This window comes from Hyperolius riggenbachi, chromosome 7 (assembly GCF_040937935.1).
Source record: "Hyperolius riggenbachi isolate aHypRig1 chromosome 7, aHypRig1.pri, whole genome shotgun sequence".
NCBI lineage: Eukaryota > Metazoa > Chordata > Amphibia > Anura > Hyperoliidae > Hyperolius > Hyperolius riggenbachi.
The window spans coordinates 205,998,010-206,015,292 of NC_090652.1; the positions used below are offsets into that span (position 1 = coordinate 205,998,010).

General features: G+C 43.7%; 1 protein-coding gene across 2 annotated transcripts in view; it reads left to right on the plus strand.

Annotated features, from left to right (window-relative positions):
• Positions 1 to 17,283, plus strand: part of VPS8 (VPS8 subunit of CORVET complex) — a 457,588-nt gene that overhangs the window by 409,910 nt on the left and 30,395 nt on the right. For both annotated transcript variants that reach the window (XM_068245033.1, XM_068245032.1), the window contains exon 45: positions 2,638 to 2,685. In XM_068245033.1, the coding sequence (XP_068101134.1) occupies positions 2,638 to 2,685 (48 nt within the window). The remainder of the gene's footprint in view (positions 1 to 2,637; positions 2,686 to 17,283) is intronic.

Genomic DNA, 17,283 nt, shown 5'->3' on the forward strand with positions numbered 1-17,283 from the left:
AGGCAAGAGCTACAACACAATTCCAGAATTCACTTTTTCTCCTACCTTTTCTCCCAGGTGATATTTTCACACCTAATAAAATGCTTTTTTAAGCCACCAGCAAGGAAGAAAATACTCTGAATAATTCTGAAAGTACTTTTCCACCTCCTTTTTGGTACTTTTTTAATTGCAGAGTGCTGAAACTCATAGAATATTAAAAAATTATCTCCTAGGAAAAATCGTGAATCGAATATGAGCCTTAAGGTGGCCACACACGATACAATAAAATTATCAAATTTTCAGGGAATTCGATGAATATGATCGGATCACCGGAAAAAATCTAAAGCTTTTTTTCCATTCGACTGAAAAATCTCATCAAATTCCCATTTTTTTTCGATTGTTATCGATCAGGAGTGTTGGAAATGTTTCTTCAATTATTCTAAAGATTGTACGGTGTGTGTTAGATTGTCAATTTATTAATACTAGCCGACCCGCGGCGCAGGGGGTAGCGGGCAGGAAGGGGGTACTGGGCACAGAGGCGGGGAGGGGGGTCGGACACCCCCCCCCCTCCCTCACCTGGATCCCTCATGTGCGCTCCCCCTCCAGCTTAAAGGGGAACTGAAGAGAGAGGTATATGGAGGCGGTCATGTTTATTTCCTTTTAATCAATACCAGTTACCTGGCGGCCCTGCTGGTCTATTTCTCTGCAGTAGTATCTGATTAAAACCAGAAACAAGCATGCAGCTAGTCTTGTCAGATCAGACTTATAAGTCTGAACCACTGAAATACCTGATCTGCTGCATGCTTGTTCAGGGGCTATGGCTAATAGTATTAGAGGCAGAGGATCAGCAGGGCTGCCAGGCAACTGGCATTGTCTAAAAGGAAATAAACATGACAGCCTCCATATACCTCTCTCTTCAGTTCCCCTTTAAGCTCAGCAGGATCCCCCCCTCACCTGGGTCCCCCATGTGCGCTGCAGCTTCAGCTCAGCAGGACCCCCTCACCTTGGTCCCCCATGTGCGCTCCCCCTCCAGCTTAAGCTCAGCAGAAACCCCCCTCCCTCACCTGGGTCCCCCATGTGCGCTGCAGCTTCAGCTCAGCAGGACCCCCTCACCTTGGTCCCCCATGTGCGCTCCCCCCTCCAGCTTTAAGCTCAGCAGCAGCAGCCCCTCCCTCACCTGGGTCCCCCATGTGCGCTGCAGCTTCAGCTCAGCAGGACCCCCTCACCTTGGTCCCCCATGTGCGCTCCCCCTCCAGCTTAAGCTCAGCAGAACCCCCCCTCCCTCACCTGGGTCCCCCATGTGCGCTGCAGCTTCAGCTCAGCAGGACCCCCTCACCTTGGTCCCCCATGTGCGCTCCCCCCTCCAGCTTTAAACTTAGCAGCAGCAGCCGCCGCTATTAGTAAGAGGCAGCGGACGGGGATGACTCACCTCTTCCACGTTCCAGCATGCGTTCCACTGTCGTCACTTCCTGCAATGCCATCCACTGTAAGTGGAATGCACGCTGGAACGCGGAAGAGGTGAGAGTCATCCCCACCCACTGCCTCTTACTAATAGCGGCGGCTGCTGCTGAACTTAAGCTAGAGGGGGAGTGCAGATGAGGGACCCAGGTGAGGGAGGGGGGAGTGTCCGCTACCCCCTCTAGCTCAGCGGCAAGTCTAAGACCGCCCCTGGGGGCAGGGCGCTACTTCTTCTTGCTTGGACCGGCCCTGGGGCAGGGCTCTACTTCTTCTTGCTTGAAGGTTGAGGCACTTACTCTATTATATATATAGATACACCCTAGCAATTTTATCATTTTCCAATCATTTTTATCATAATTGGGGAAAAAATTTACATATATGTGTGTGGTACATTGGTCATATTTTTCAAATGATACAATCAGTCAGAAAAATTTATTGCAATTCTTAAATTGGACAGATATTTAAAAAATTGTATGGTGTGGCCACCTTGAGACTTTCAGTTTGTTGCACTGGTGAGTGACATGAGAGCAGATGAGCATGGCTAAACTTCAACAACCAGGAGACTCACATTTCTGCAGTAGCTGCTGTTCATGAGCTTGCAGAAAATGGGAAGTAATGAATATTGCATCCCTTGGCACCTCTACTGCTTCACTGGGTTTACTATACTGATCCATTCATTCCACGAGTGAAGGGAATCCTGTACACCTGTAGTTTTGCTGACTCTTTATACAGGACAGCTGGAGCAATCATTTCCATCTTCATAACAGCTGGGAACCATAGAAGGGAACCTTTGCGGTGAAACAGATACCAAGCTCCAACACATTTGCCTGGGGAAAAGATACCAGAGCAATCACTTATGTCTGTGCTAGACCGCTTGATAAATATTTTCAGCTCTATAGAAATCAGTTAATAAAGATTATTTTTGGGGAAAAATGGCAATACACTTTAAAGACCATTTATATTTGTGCAAATCCATCCATTTCTCCCCCCCCCCCCCCTTTCACCCTTTTCCTTATTAGCGAAGATATGAGAAGAGATAGTGTATGATGTGTATACCATGATTTCACCAGGAAATAACTAGAGCCTTATGGGGAGCATCATTGGGATTTGGGGACCATTCATTGTGCCAACTAGAGGGGAAAATGTTTTATGTACGGTATATTTACTTTAGTAATATATGTAATGTTTTTGTCAATACAGGTGAGAGCTACTTCAGCAAATCTGTCCAAAGAGGAGTCCACAAGAAAGGTAACGTACAAATTTAGCATTAGTCAAGACTTTGAACAACTGTGTAGTTTCATGCATTGTTTCATATCTACTCCTCCCTTCCTTTATTGCTATCTGCACCCATATAATAGCACACAGAGTTTTCCAGAAGTTCTAATCATTGCTCACTATGGCCTCAATTCACTAAGATCATGCTAGAGATAATAAGGCAAGAGAAAACTTACCTCCACACGTAAGAGAGTTATCTTACCTCTTCATTCCTTAAGTTACCTCTCCTGTAGTTAATTTACCTCCTCTGTAGTTAATTTACCTCCTCTGTAGTTATTTTCACATGCAGCTAATTAACAGCCTGTCTTTAACTCTGGAGTTATTTTAAGGATTGGAGAGTTAATTTAAAGACAGAAGAGTTAACTTTAGGCTTGCCTGAGGTAAAATGTTTCCTGAATTCTACATGCCTTATCACCATGGTAACAACTCTAGAAGAGTTATTAAAGACAGGAGATAAGTTTAGTGAATTGAGGCCACTGTCTGTAACAGCAATCATTTATTCAGGTGATGGTATTTCAAAAGGACAATATAACTTTTTTAACTCCATGCTTTCATTTTGTATTATTCAAAGTATTTTACCTTAGGGACTTACGAGGTGAAGAATGTAAAAAAAAGTTAAATGCCTATTGCGTTTTATCATCCTTAGGGGACACCATTGCGCATCCCTCGTTTCATTCCGCTGTGTCTTTATTTTAATTCCCAGGCATTTGGGGGGGGGGGGGGGTGTCCCTACCCGGTCCCCACCCGGTCCCTCGGGTGGTCCTCAGCTTCTCCAATGAAGATGGCTGCGCAGTTCTCATAGCCGCAAGTGCGGTTGCACAGTTCTAAGTCCTCCTTCAGCTCTGACCTCGTTCCCGACAGTCTCGTGTACGTAAAGCACGCGAGGCAGCTGGGAACGAGGTCAGAGCTGGAGGAGGACTTAGAGCTGCGCAACTGCACTTGCGGCTATGAGAACTGCGCAGCCGCGGCAGGACCTGATGGCCATCTTCATTAGGGAAGCTGAGGATGACTCGAGGGATCAGATCAGGACCCCGGAGCCTGGTAGTTACAATAAAGACACGGCGGAATGAAACAGGGGATGCGGATGGCGTCTCCTAAGGATGATAAAACGCAATAAGTATTTAACTTTTTTTACATTTTTCACCTCGTAAGTCCTTTAAGTGTTTCCATCAGTTAAAGGACAACTATCAAAGTTAACTAACATTCTAAAGGCCACATATATTTCCAGTAATTACTAGCAAATAACAATACAAAGGATTTTTTTCATCTTTTCATGTTTTATATGAAGAAAATGACATTTACTGTACAGAGAACAGCTCTCACTGTGGGCATTACTATGGAGGCCTGTTCCTAGCACATCCAGCATACAGAAACAATCTTCACTGGCTCTAATATGGGGACTAGAATCTGTTCAGAATGATAGAAAGCAAAAATAAAGCTTCAAATGTTTGTAAATAATCATCAGCTGAAGCTCTGTGTTCCAGTCTGTGTGTCTTTCTCTGACATGTAGTGTAAAGTAAACAGTTTACAGCCAGGTTACAGTTCAACTCTGCCTCACCCTCCCCCCAATTCCGACACAAAATTGGTGCAAAACAGCAGGTAAATACCGCTTTTTTTTCCACACAGGCTGTGCTGAGAGACCACTGAAAAGCATTTTAGTGTTGCTGGCTAAAAGCTCTATAGGTATGTGGGGTTTAAAGAAAAACAGTTTCTTTGGTTGTTCTTTAACCCCTTCTCGACCGTCTAACACAGATAGGCATTGGGAAGGTGGTTCACCCAGGACCGCCTAACGCGGAGATTAGTGGGGATCGCGCGCAACAACTGGCAAGCTGTAAATCAATAGAAAGCTGGCAGAAATTACATGTACAGCACTACGATCTAGTGCAGCGCTGTACAGGGGGGGGGGGGGGGGGACAGCCCTGTCACTTGGCTGTCTCCTAAATAGACAGTTAAACAGATTGCTCTCAAAGGCTGATGATATGTGATTGGACCTTGGGGAGAAGGGTGGGAGGAATAATTTTAAAAAAGATACATTTTTATAAAAAACAAAACAAACAAAAAACAATAAAATTTAATAAGAAAAAAATAAAATAAAAACGGCAGCAGCAATCAGATGCCTTATGTTGGTGGCAAGAAAAGGAGGCAAGATTAATTTGTGTGCTAAGTTGTATGGCCGTGCAGCAAACTGTTAGAACTGCAGATAGCTGAATTGTAAAACATGGCCTGGTCACTAGGAAGGGGGAAGAGGGGTGTAAGCCTGTGATACCCAAGCGGTTGAAGTCAGTGTAGTTTGCCTTCTTAAAATAGAAAGTATTTGCAATACTTCAGATTTAAGTGAGTGACTGTGGTCTCCTACAATGGATCACTACTGAATATGCAAATTATCTCTTTATGCCCCTGAAGTGAGGCTTGCATCCAGAACCATTGGTGTATAGCAAACCTTTAGCTTATACAATTTACAGAACCACATCAACCCAGCATGCAGAGAGCCTGTTTTGGACTGTTATCCCATAAGTTAAGGTGAATTGATGGAGTACTCAGTAACATGTATGTATGGATAGTGTTTACGTCAGGCATCATAAAGTCTATGTTAAGGCTGAACAAGTTGAGCTACCTCCTGTAGAGGTGTCTCAGTAAGCATAATCGCGAGGACAAACAGTGGTGCCGGGTGGGGGAGGAGCACCTAACCGGGGGGGGGGGGAAAGTGCCCACCTTCCCCCGCCAGACTGTGCGACCCCTGTGGTGAACTGGCCGCGGCGTCTAATAAACGCCACGCCAGTTCATCCCCGCAGCCTGCAGCTCTCTGCTCCAGCCTGCATAGTCTTCCGGCAGGCAGAGCAGGGCTACGGCAAGATGGCGCCGGAAGCTCTGTACTGGAGACTATTTGTGTCTCCAGTACAGGGCTTATGGCGCCATCTTCCTGTAGCCCTGCTCTGCCTGTCAGCGCAGGACTTTCGGAGGCTGGCTGCGCTGCTGCAGGAAGATCGTCAGGGGGACTGCACCCTGGGAGAGGAGTCTTCTGCAGGTGAGTAAATGCTTTTCTTTTTTACAGGTAATTATACATTTTTAGTAAAACGCTGCCATTAGGATAATTTTCTGGCGAACACTAGCCACATACGATTATTTCCTGGTGAGCGCTGGCCACATACGTTTATTTCCTGGTGAACACTGGCCACATACGATTATTTCCTGGTGAACGCTGGCCACATACGATTATTTCCTGGTAAACGCTGGCCACATACAATTATTTCCTGGTGAACGCTGGCCACATACGATTATTTCCTGGTGAACACTGGCCACATTATTTCCTGGTGAACGCTGGCCACATTATGATTATTTTCTGGTGAACGCTGGCCACATACGATTACTTCCTGGTGAACGCTGGCCACATTACGATTATTTTCTGGTGAACGCTGGCCACATTACGATTATTTTCTAGTGAACGCTGGCCACATTACGATTATTTTATGGTGAATCATTGCTGCGTTATAATTATTTTATGGTGAATCATTGCTGCGCTATAATTATTTTATGGTGAATCATTGCTGCATTATGGTTATTTTCTGGTGAAAGATTACCGCAGTACAATTATTTTAAGCGAATCATTGCTGCGTTATGATTATTTTCTAGTGTAAGATTGGCTCATTACATTTATCTTATGGTGAAACATTGCTGCGTTATGATTATTTTCATCAGGTGGCACCACACGGGGGGGGAGGGGGACCACAGGTTTTCTCGCCTGGAGTGACAAAATGGCTACAGACGCCCCTGAGCATAATGGCATCATCTTAGCACCATAAGACTTGTTGCTAACTGTTGAGAGTAAGTTGGAATTTGGTGCCTGAAGTGCATACTAGCTAAACATAAAACTTGCTTTATATTCCCTAACTGCATTTGGACTGATAAAGCCACTTAGCTGTTGATGAAAGAACAGAAAAGGGGACTTTTCAACAATGGTCTGAGATTTGGGAGAATGCCCGTCTGAGATTTGGGAGAATGCCCGTAGAACCTCCATGAAAGTCTTTGGTATTTACAATCACACTGCAGTTCAGAGTAGCCCAGGATGTTGTCATGAATCCACCTAAGGCTTACTGCAGTTGAACTGCAGTCAGACAGCTGTGGATTTCTTTCATGCATGTGGTTGCATAATCTGGCATGCATTTGCGATGAGAACCCCTTCCATTCACACACAGCTTACAGCCTTCAATCAGTGTAGCACAGGATTGCATGATTACTATTCAGCTGTGTAGGAATTTGCATGTCTGTTCCCATTGGCTGATGTCCATATAAAATCCTGTCTCTCATTCCAGACCTCGCCCAACATAGCGTACAGCTTACCTGAGTTGTTGCTGGGTCCATGCTGTGATAGTTGTATTTTGTATTGCTTTGCTTTGCATTACCCTGCCTGCCTGGACGTTAACTGCACCCACGGGGTCAGTGAAGTCTTACCATCCTGCTAGTGGGAGACTGCCTTCACCACGTTGGTGACTGGGGGTTATCCTGCTAGCTCTGTTCCTGTGGACGTAACTGTAGCAGCGGTTGCTATTAGTTACACTCCTACCTGTTTGTCTTGTCTGTATCAGTGTGGATGTTTGCTATTGCTAAGCAAACAATGCTTCTGTCTGTCTGTTTCTTATTTAGTCAGAAGCTCAGCACTGCGGTCGTCCTGAGCAACCAGTGTGTCTTGTTTGCTAACAACCAATCAGTCTGTCTGTCTATTGTCTGTCTTGTTATTCAGCAGAGGCTCAGAGCGGCAGTCATCCTGAGCAATCATTGTGTCTTGTTTATTTGTGGCAGTTATCGGAAGTCCAGAGCTTCGGTTGCTCTGGGAAATCTTGCTCCTGTGGTGATCTGTGTAGCCTCTTCCATCACCCAGCTACATTGTCTTGTTTGTTCTGGTGGTATGCCGCCTTTCTCAGCCTCAGCTTCTATACCTTGCGCCTCCAAGGCCTGGGTGTAACCAAAGTCGGGCAGGTGTTATTTCCTCACCTCCTGTTCAAGCGGGACGCACCACATAGGGTGATAAAGGTGGTGGTAGATTGGGGAATAGCAGCTTAAAGAAAGCAGATATGCCAGGCATTACACTTTTCCTTTGGACACGTTGTTCATGACCGTAAGAAAACACATGGATTGTGTCAGAGTAGGAGTTGCTGAGGTTTCCTCCTGTGCTGCTGTCGGTAAACACAGGGGTGAGAAATGTCTGCAGTGGGAATATATTGGCCATAAGATCACTAAAGGTTTATTATTTGTTAGATAAATGAAAGAATGATGCAAATGCCCCCTTTTTTTTTAAAGCAATCACTCTATGAGGTACAATTGAATATTAATTATATCTCAAACTGTTGTGCACTCCATTGCTCCCCCCTTCCCCAGCCATCACCCACATTTTTTACCCACCAGGTCTCCAACATCTGCTGCCCTACGTTTCCCCACGCCCATGCTGTTTCCAACAGACATATATGTGCTAATTAAGAATGCATTGATAATCTCTATCAAAGAGCATGCTGAATGTGCATAGGTGATTGGTGTTAAGCAGAAGATTATCTTAAAGTGAACCTCCACACTAAAAATCTACTCAGCTGCACTGAAAAGGCCTGGTGTTTCAGTTTTCATGCAGTTTCACAGCATCAGAACTTTGTTTTTCTTACCCAAGGCTCATTTTTAGCTGCACAGAACAAAACTGCCCGGGCATTTTTCCCCTGATGCTGTGCAAAGCATGATGGGATTTCTGATGTTGTTGGGGTTTTTTTTGTTTTTTTTTTATTTTGAATTTGAGATTTGAAGCCTAGCGCACGCAGCTGGGAGGGTTGATCAGGACACAGGACAGTTGGAACTGTGTGTCATGCACCCTGTCACCTCCTTTCAGCCAAAAAGATGGCTGCCTCCATGAAAAATATGGCTGCCCCCATGAAATCACAAACATTTGTCTGTTCTTTTAAAACAGGGTGAGTATGATATTATATTACCTATCTATTTTAATTAACATAACTAATGTAACTTAATGACAGTGTGTTTGTTTAGGCTGACGTTCCCCTTTAAAAATACATTTTCACTGGTCCAGGAAGATAAAAAAATTCACCTGATCAAAACCACTAGCTGCCAATCAGCGGATTAATTAACCTTCAGATTCATTCGCTAAATTACCTTCTCTTCCAGGGACTGAAGAACGTTCTACTCAGGAATATAGGTATTAGAACAGGATTTTACTTGGCCAATTAAGTTTACCCTTGCAGGAAATATGACTTGGCAGCTTTTCAGCAAGCACAGACAATATAACAATCAAAACCGACAGTATAGTAATAGTTAACAGCACATTACATGTTTCATGTGCCCAGCTCTGTGCGGTACAGTTCCATACTCCTGCAGTAACAGCATTACTGTTAGGACTAGGGGGATTTCTGCAGTTTATCCATAAGCTGAGCTACTGCCTGGGGGAAGAAACTGTTTCTCTTCCAGGAAGCTTTTCAATTTTATAGTTAACTGTATCTCTATAGAGTGGGCAATCTTGCTGGATCTTTTTCTGCACCTGCTGTTGTAGGGATCCTATAGGGAGGGCAAGCTGCAGGCAATAATCCTTTCTGCTGATTGGATGAGGCGTGTGAGGCGTGTCTTACTTTTTCCCCCACTGTGCACAAGCCAAACCACACAGTCACTGAAGATGTAACAACTGATTAAATGATGATAGAATGAAACTGCACCATTACCTTATTTAAGCGATTGGATTTTTTCAGCTTCCTCGGGTGTTACACACTGTATCTTTCTTATTAAGGTAAGCAGAAGTGTTGTCCTCCCATTTTAGATCTCAGAGGATAATGGACTTAGAGTTTGAATTACTCTGCTTGGCTGGCAGCTGATCCTCTGTTGATTAATGGGTGGGGAAGGGGGGTATTTCACTGGCAATTCGCCACAATGATCTAGAGACAGTAAGATGCACAATGGTCTTAATTCACTAAGCTCATCTCCTGTCTTTAACTTTTTGCGGACCGACGCAGTAGAAATCTACGTCGGGCGGGTGGCGCTGCGGTTCTGACCAGACGTAAACTCTACATCCCATTCACCGCGCGTCCCCGCCCATTACCGCCGCTCTCGACGCTTTCTACCCACCGCAATTAGCTCGCCCTGCCGTCTCTATGACGCCAGAGCACTGTGAGCCGGGCAGGAGCTCCTGACCCTGTCATTACTGTAATATATATATATTCTTCAGTTTTATCACTTTCGATAATACCAGAGAAAAAAATAACAAAAACTATATATATATATATATATATATATATATATATATATATATATATATATATATATATATATATATAGTTTTTGTTATTTTTTTCTCTGGTATTATCGAAAGTGATAAAACTGAAGAAGTAATTGGTTGATGGTGTATCATCTTTCAACACATTCATAAAATACTTTCAATTTTAATTGCTCCTATGCTTTCAGATGAGTTTGCTTCATGTTATGTAATGGTTAGAGTCAGCCCACTGGATTTGTACAAAGTGTTGTGGTAGCTATATGAGCAGTCTGAGTAGGATGCATGTTGTCCATCTTTCAGTCTTTTTCTGTTTTATAAGCAGATCATTGAATGTGTGCCATGATTCTCCTGGCTTGGAAGAGAAAATACATTTTAATGAAGAGAAATGTTTTATTAAACTAGTTTTCTTTGTTAATATTTAATTAGCCATAATATATTGTATTTGCCTGTGATGAGCTGCTTTTTATGTATTATCTAAATAGTGAGAGTTTCTTCTGGTGTGCACACAGATTCTTTTTTATAACCCTTTGTTGTTTTCTAATATAAGGTTAGGCTCTACCAAATTCACTAAATTATCCTATCACTTTTTTTTGCTACACTTATCTGGTGCAACACAATCCAAAATGTCAGTGCCTTAAAAAGTGAAATAAACAAGCATATTTTTTTTGCTACATGTGTCTGGTGCAATTGGTGCTGGTTCAAACAACTGTCCGGTGTAATCACTGCTGGTGCAATGCTACTGTATATAACTCATCCATGTCTTAAAGAAATAAATGAGCGCAACATTTTTTGCAACACTTATCTGGTGCAATCAGTGCTGATGCTGGTGCAGTGCTGTACAACTTGCCGCACATGTGAAGTGCAGCAGGACTGGAAAAAGAGACGGGCCTGCCAGATGACGATGGGGAACTGCCTGGGATAACAGTGGTGGTGTAACACTATGCAACACATCAGTTTCTCAAACAATTATGATATCAGCTTACCATTTTTTGCAGAACCTATATGGTGCAATTATATGCAACACATCAGTGTCTTAAAGCAAACCTGTGAGGTTTTCTACAGCCTTTTTTGGATACTTCGCTAGGGAGGGGGAAGCCTCTGAATCCTAGAGAGGCTTCCCACATCTTCTTCAGGCAGTCCAATCCAGCAATGAGACCCCCTGAAGCACTGCCGCAGTGTGCATTAACATGGACCTGCTTGAGCTCCAGTGGAAAAAGCGGAGCCTGATTGGATCCATGCTACTGCATAGGCACAAATGGCTCTCACATGTGCAGTACCAGGGACCTGATTGGGCTCAGCTTTTTTTCGCCAGACGGGTCCATGTTACTGTGCAAGCTGCGGTTTTTCAAAGGGTCCCAGTGCTGGAATGGGCCAGTGGAGGAGGATGGAAAAAGCCTCTCTAGAATCTAGAGGCTTCCCCCCCTTGAGGTGAGCAACCCATTGGGGGCACTTTTTCCCCTACAGGTACACTTTAAAGGGAACCTGTACTGAGTAAAATTATTTAAAATAAACACATGGTAACTTCAAAGGAACATTAAATAGTTACCTTGCCATCAGTTCCTCTCAGAAGCTCACCATTTTATTTTGACAATGATCCCTTCCAGTCCTGACAACATTTTGTCAGAACTGAAATATATCAGGTGCTGTCAGTTATATATCAGTTGCTGTCAGTTATAGCTGAGTGGACAACTGATGTGGCCGGTAATGTCCATGTTTCCCTATGGCTCAAGTGGGCGATGTTACAGTTTAACAGTGTGCTGACCAGAAAGCTGTGATGGGGTAATGGCCATTATCAAAATGGAGGACGGAGAATTCCCCTGATCACAGTGGACGAACCAGGGCTGTGGAGTTGGAGTCGGAGTTGGAGTCGTTTATTTCATAAACTGAGGAGTCTGAGTCGGATGATTTTTGTACAAAATCCACAGCCCTGTTAAGTATTAGAGTGAGGAGTCGGAGTCGGGGCCATTTTGGGTACCCGGAGTCGGAGTCGTGGTTTCATAAACTGAGGAGTCGGAGTTGGAGTCGGAAGAGTTTTGTACCGACTCCACAGCCCTGGGACGAACAGGACACGGGAGAGGAGAAAGAGATTGAGGAGCATACTACACGGGAGGTACGTATGGCCTGTGTATGTTTATTTTGACTTTTAATTTTCAGTTCAGGTTTTCTTTAAATAAATGCAACACCTATGGGGGTGCAGTCAGTGCTGGTGCAATACCATGCAACATGTCAGTGTCTTAACCACTTCACCACTAAGGGGTTTTACCCCCTGAGCACCAGAGCAATTTTCACCTTTCAGCGCTCCTTCCATTTATTCGTCTATAACTTTATCATTACTTATCGCAATGAAATGAACTATATTTTGTTTTTTCCGCCACCAATTAGGCTTTCTTTAGGTGGGACATTATGCCAAGAATTATTTTTTTCTAAATGTGTTTTAATGGGAAAATAAGAAAAATGTGGGGAAAAAAATAATTATTTTTCAGTTTTCGGCCATTATAGTTTTTAAATAATGCATGCTACTGTAATTAAAACCCATGAAACGTATTTGCCCTTTTGTCCCGGTTATAAAACCATTTAAATCATGTCCCTATCACAATGTTTGGCACCAATATTTTATTTGGAAATAAAGGTGCATTTTTTTCATTTTTGCGTCCATCCCTAATTACAAGCCCATAGTTTATAAAGTAACAGTGTTATACCCTCTTGACATAAATATTTAAAAAGTTCAGTCCCTAAGGTAACTATTTATGTATTTTTTTTAATTGTAAATTTTTTAATTTTTTTTTTTAATTACAAAAAAAAAAAATTGGGGAGTGTGGGAGGTAATGAGTTAATTTTATGTGTAAAAGTCATTTATTTGTATGTGAAAAATGTGTAGGGTGTAGTTTACTATTTGGCCACAAGATGGCCACAGTAACTTTTTGTTTTAATGCGACCTCCAAGCTTCCTTCCGGAAGCTTGGAGGAAGTATAAGGAGGCTGGACACGTGAGTTTTTTCTCACAATGATCGCGCTGCCCATAGGAGAGCAGCTGATCATTGCGGGGCTTAGATCAACGGAACGGGAATGGATTTTCCCGTTCATTGATCTCTGGGCGAGCGGGCGGCGGCGTGTTTACTAGCGGCAGGCGGCGTGTTTACGAGCGGGAGCGCGGGCAGCGTCGGGAACGCGGAAAGTACGTGTTTCTCCGTCCCTGGTTGTTAAAGGATGGAAAAAGGGGCGGAGAAATACGTACGCGCGGGGGTAAAGTGGTTAAACAATTTAATAAATGAGTGTACAATTTTTATTCAAAAGTATAATGTATGCACTGCAACTCTGAGGAACACTAAAAGCCGCAGTATGCAACAGTCAGTCACCAAGAGTGAAAATGTGATAATGGAATGAAATCGGGATAATTTTTATTGGAATGGGCAATGGACACAGTATAACACACCTGCTTGGTTAGACTAGTATAGTAAGGAAGTAAGTATTAAAGCAGCATACATTACCTGCTAGGAATGACAGTTCTCTATGTTGGTAATAAAATACAGCTAGTTACGGGACAATGTGATCCTGCAGAAGTAGTACAGTACCTACCTAGTTGTAAACACAGTTCTATCTAAGTTACTCAGCAGTGAAGCAATCCCGTAGCTGACAGTTCTTCTCTCAGTACTAGGTGCAGTACAGCTTGCAACAAACAAGCTAAACCATGGAGGACTACAAGTAAGAACTACAAGCACCTTGCTGTACACACAGTTATAACTGATGGAAATCTGCACTAAATAAATCCTATAGCAGACAGTTTTCTCAGTAACTGGTAATGCAGTTTAGATAGTTAACAAACTTTTGTAAGTAGTGTAACTACACACACACACACACGCACACTTCTACCTAACCACTTCAGTATAAATAACAGTTCTGCTCTCAATACACCCTATAAATCACATAGACAATGCAAGATGGAGTGAAAAACCCCTCCTTCCACCCACCTTTATATCTGCTTGTGATATCAGCTCTTCTCATTGGCTGCTGGGCCTTGCTGTGCATCCTGGGAGCAAATGATTCACCCTGCACATCCTCATTCCGCGCTTCCCGATGAAATTTACTTGGAAGAATACCTTTATTTATCATTTTCGTAAAAATAGTATAGCACAGTACAATAATGTACAAAACAGTAATCTGTAACTTAAAACTGTGGCAGAGACCGCTCTGACATTCAATTTTTGTTATAAAGATATTGGCATCTTCTTAATGAGCATCTAAAAGTCTGTTAACAGAAAAGGGAACATAAAAAAAGGGAAAATAAAAAAAGGGTAAAAATCCTGGTCTGATTGTACACCCCCCTCAACCCAGTTTATAACCACTTCTTGGACTCTTCACATTGTGTTCAATATTTCAGTTTTAGCTTATAATACAGATTCCAGCTTGATCATATTCCCGATGAAATTTGTTGCCGATTCACCCTCAGGTTTTGCCTGTACCTGTTCAATGAGAAACTGACCACATGGCAAATCACTGGACAGGGCCGAATTTCCCATAAGGCACTTAAAGGATACCCGAAGTTACATGATAAGATAGACATGTGTATGTACAGTGCCTAGCACACAAATAACTATGCTGTGTTCCTTTTTTTCTTTCTCTGTCTGATATAGTTAAATATCAGGTATGTAAGTAGCTGACTCAGTCCGGATTCCAACTATAAACACTTTCCTAGCAGAAAATGGCTTCTGAGAGCAAAAAAGAGATAAAAAGGGGAATTTCTTATTAGTGAGGGTCACACTGCAGTCACTTCCTGTCTGAGTCAGGACTGAGTCAGCCACTTACATACCTGATATTTAACTCTTTCAGACAGAGAAAGAAAAAAAGGAACACCGCATAGTTATTTGTTTGATAGGCACTGTACATACACATGTCTATCGCATCATGTCACATGTCACTTCGGGTATCCTTTAAGGCATGTGCCTACAGGTGCCTTTAAGTGGAAGGGGCGGCCCCCAGAATGCCCCTCCTGGCGAGATACGAGGAGGTGCAGCTGTTGTGCTCCCTTCGTACCAATAAAGATTTTTCGTACCTCGCTCCTCTCCGCCTCAGATGCACGTGTTTTCATGCTGTGTGCCTTTATCCTCTGTCCCTCTGATATAGGATGCAGGCAGCAGCGCTCTGTCCCTCCGGCGGCTCTGCATTACAGTGATGGCAATCTTCTGTAGTGTGTCTTTAAGGGCCCTTGCTTGATGAGGTTATAAAGTCAGGACCCTTTCACTACAGAAGGTCGCCGTCAGTCTATGCAGAGCCACTGCCAGCAGGACAGAGGGTAAGTGCCCCTTCCTGCATCCTACATCAGAGGGAGGAATGAAGAACATCAGGGGATACCTGCATCTGAGGCAGAGAGGAGCGCTTGTACACCCTGCAGAGTTTGCACTCAGTGATCACACTCCTGCCTGGTGCATGCTATTGCAGGTGATGTGTTACAGGATGCTACCAGATATTTTGCAAGAACGTGATATTTTGCAGTAGTAATCTGTCATTTAGAAAGCAATTCATGCAATTTTTGCTACAAGAAGGTGATACGTTTAAAACTGCTGTGAAGGGAGAATGTAGAGGCTTTGAGGCTTCTGAAAGTCTCTGCATAGTTTGCTTCCATAGCAAGTGCTTGTAAAGTTTCTAGTGCGGAGCACAGCACGGGGATATTTGCATTGGAGGGAGGGAGGGCACATAGCTCAGATAATGGAGAGCACTAGATAAGTCCATCCTTTGAAGTGAGAATCCCGTCTGAGCAACTATCAGAGAAGAGGTGATTGTGTCTTAAAATTGTGAGCATATGTCCGCCCCTGGTCAAGTGTGTGTGTTGAAGTGTGCCTGTGTTCAAGCGTGTGCGTGTATTGCCTGAGTTCAAGTGTGTGTGTGCCTGTGTTCAAGTGTGTGTAATAAAGTGTGCCTGTGTTCAAGCGTGTGCGTGTATTGCCTGTGTTCAAGCATGTGTGTATGTGTCTGAGTGTGTGCCTGTGTTCATGTGTGCCTGTGTACATGTGTGCCTGTGTACATGTGAGCCTGTGTACATGTGTGTGCCTGCGTTCAAGTGTGTGTGCATGCGTTCAAGTGTGTGGGCCTGCGTTCAAGTGTGTGGACCTGCGTTCAAGTGTGTGCACCTGCGTTCAAGTGTGTGCGCCTACGTTCAAGTGTGTTTGCCTGCGTTCAAGTGTGTGTGCCTGCGTTCAAGTGTGTGTGCCTGCGTTCAAGTGTTTTTGCCTGTGTTCAAGTGTGTTTGCCTGTGTTCAAGTGTGTGTGCCTGCGTTCAAGTGAGTTTGTGTATGTGCCTGTGTTTGTGTGTGTGCCTGTGTTCATGGGTGTGTGTGCCTGTGTTCATGCTTGTGTGTGCCTGTGTTCAAGTGAGTTTGTGTGTGTATGTGCCTGTGTTCAAGTGAGTTTGTGTGTGTGTAAGTGCCTGTGTTCATGTGTGTGTGTGCCTGTGTTCATGTGTGTGTGTGCCTGTGTTCATGTGTGTGTGTGCCTGTGTTCATGGGTGTGTGTGCCTGTGTTAATGCTTGTGTGTGCCTGTGTTCAAGTGAATTTGTGTGTGTGTAAGTGCCTGTGTTCATGTGTGTTCACCTGTGTTCAAGTTTGTGTGCACCCAACTGAAAGATTTTGCATTGGGATCCAAAGATGTGTAGCGTGGCCAGTATTCTAAGGCTCTATTTCCACTGGTGCCACGTCTGTTTCTGAATTTGATGCAGCACCCATACTGAATGCCGTGCATAGCTATAGGGATTCAGATGCATGCTACATAAAAAACTGCTGCAAACCGTCTTGCGACTTGGATGGTAAGCTACTGTCTGAATAGGTAGCGTTTCCCTGTCACTGTGTAAGCAGGGATCGGAGCGCATGCATGGGGACACCGCTCTTTAATTTGTGGAGGGAGGGCAGCCTGGGGTCCACTACACCGCCAAGGTTATTGGAGGCTCCCTGCCTGATGCTGCTAACTTCTCTCAGACATTCACAGTCTAATCCCTGTCTCCTATCAATGCGCTCGCGAACCGAAAGTCGGAGGTTCAGGCCATCTCTACTGAGCACAGGGCATTGATAAAAAGGTCAATAGTTCATATATTTCAACTCTCTGAGACACAGGACAGGCCAGCTTTTTTTTTAAGTTTTTAATAACTTAATACTACTGGGATATCTAAGTCATTTTAGGAGTATGAGGAGGATAGATAAAATTGTTTATATCATAATTTTATTATGACTTTAAGTACCCCAGAACCTGAGTTTTGGGGGGAAGGTTCACTTTAAGACCATGTGCTAGCAAAGTTATTGGTAGCCTTGTAGCACCGACATTGTGAGTTCAGT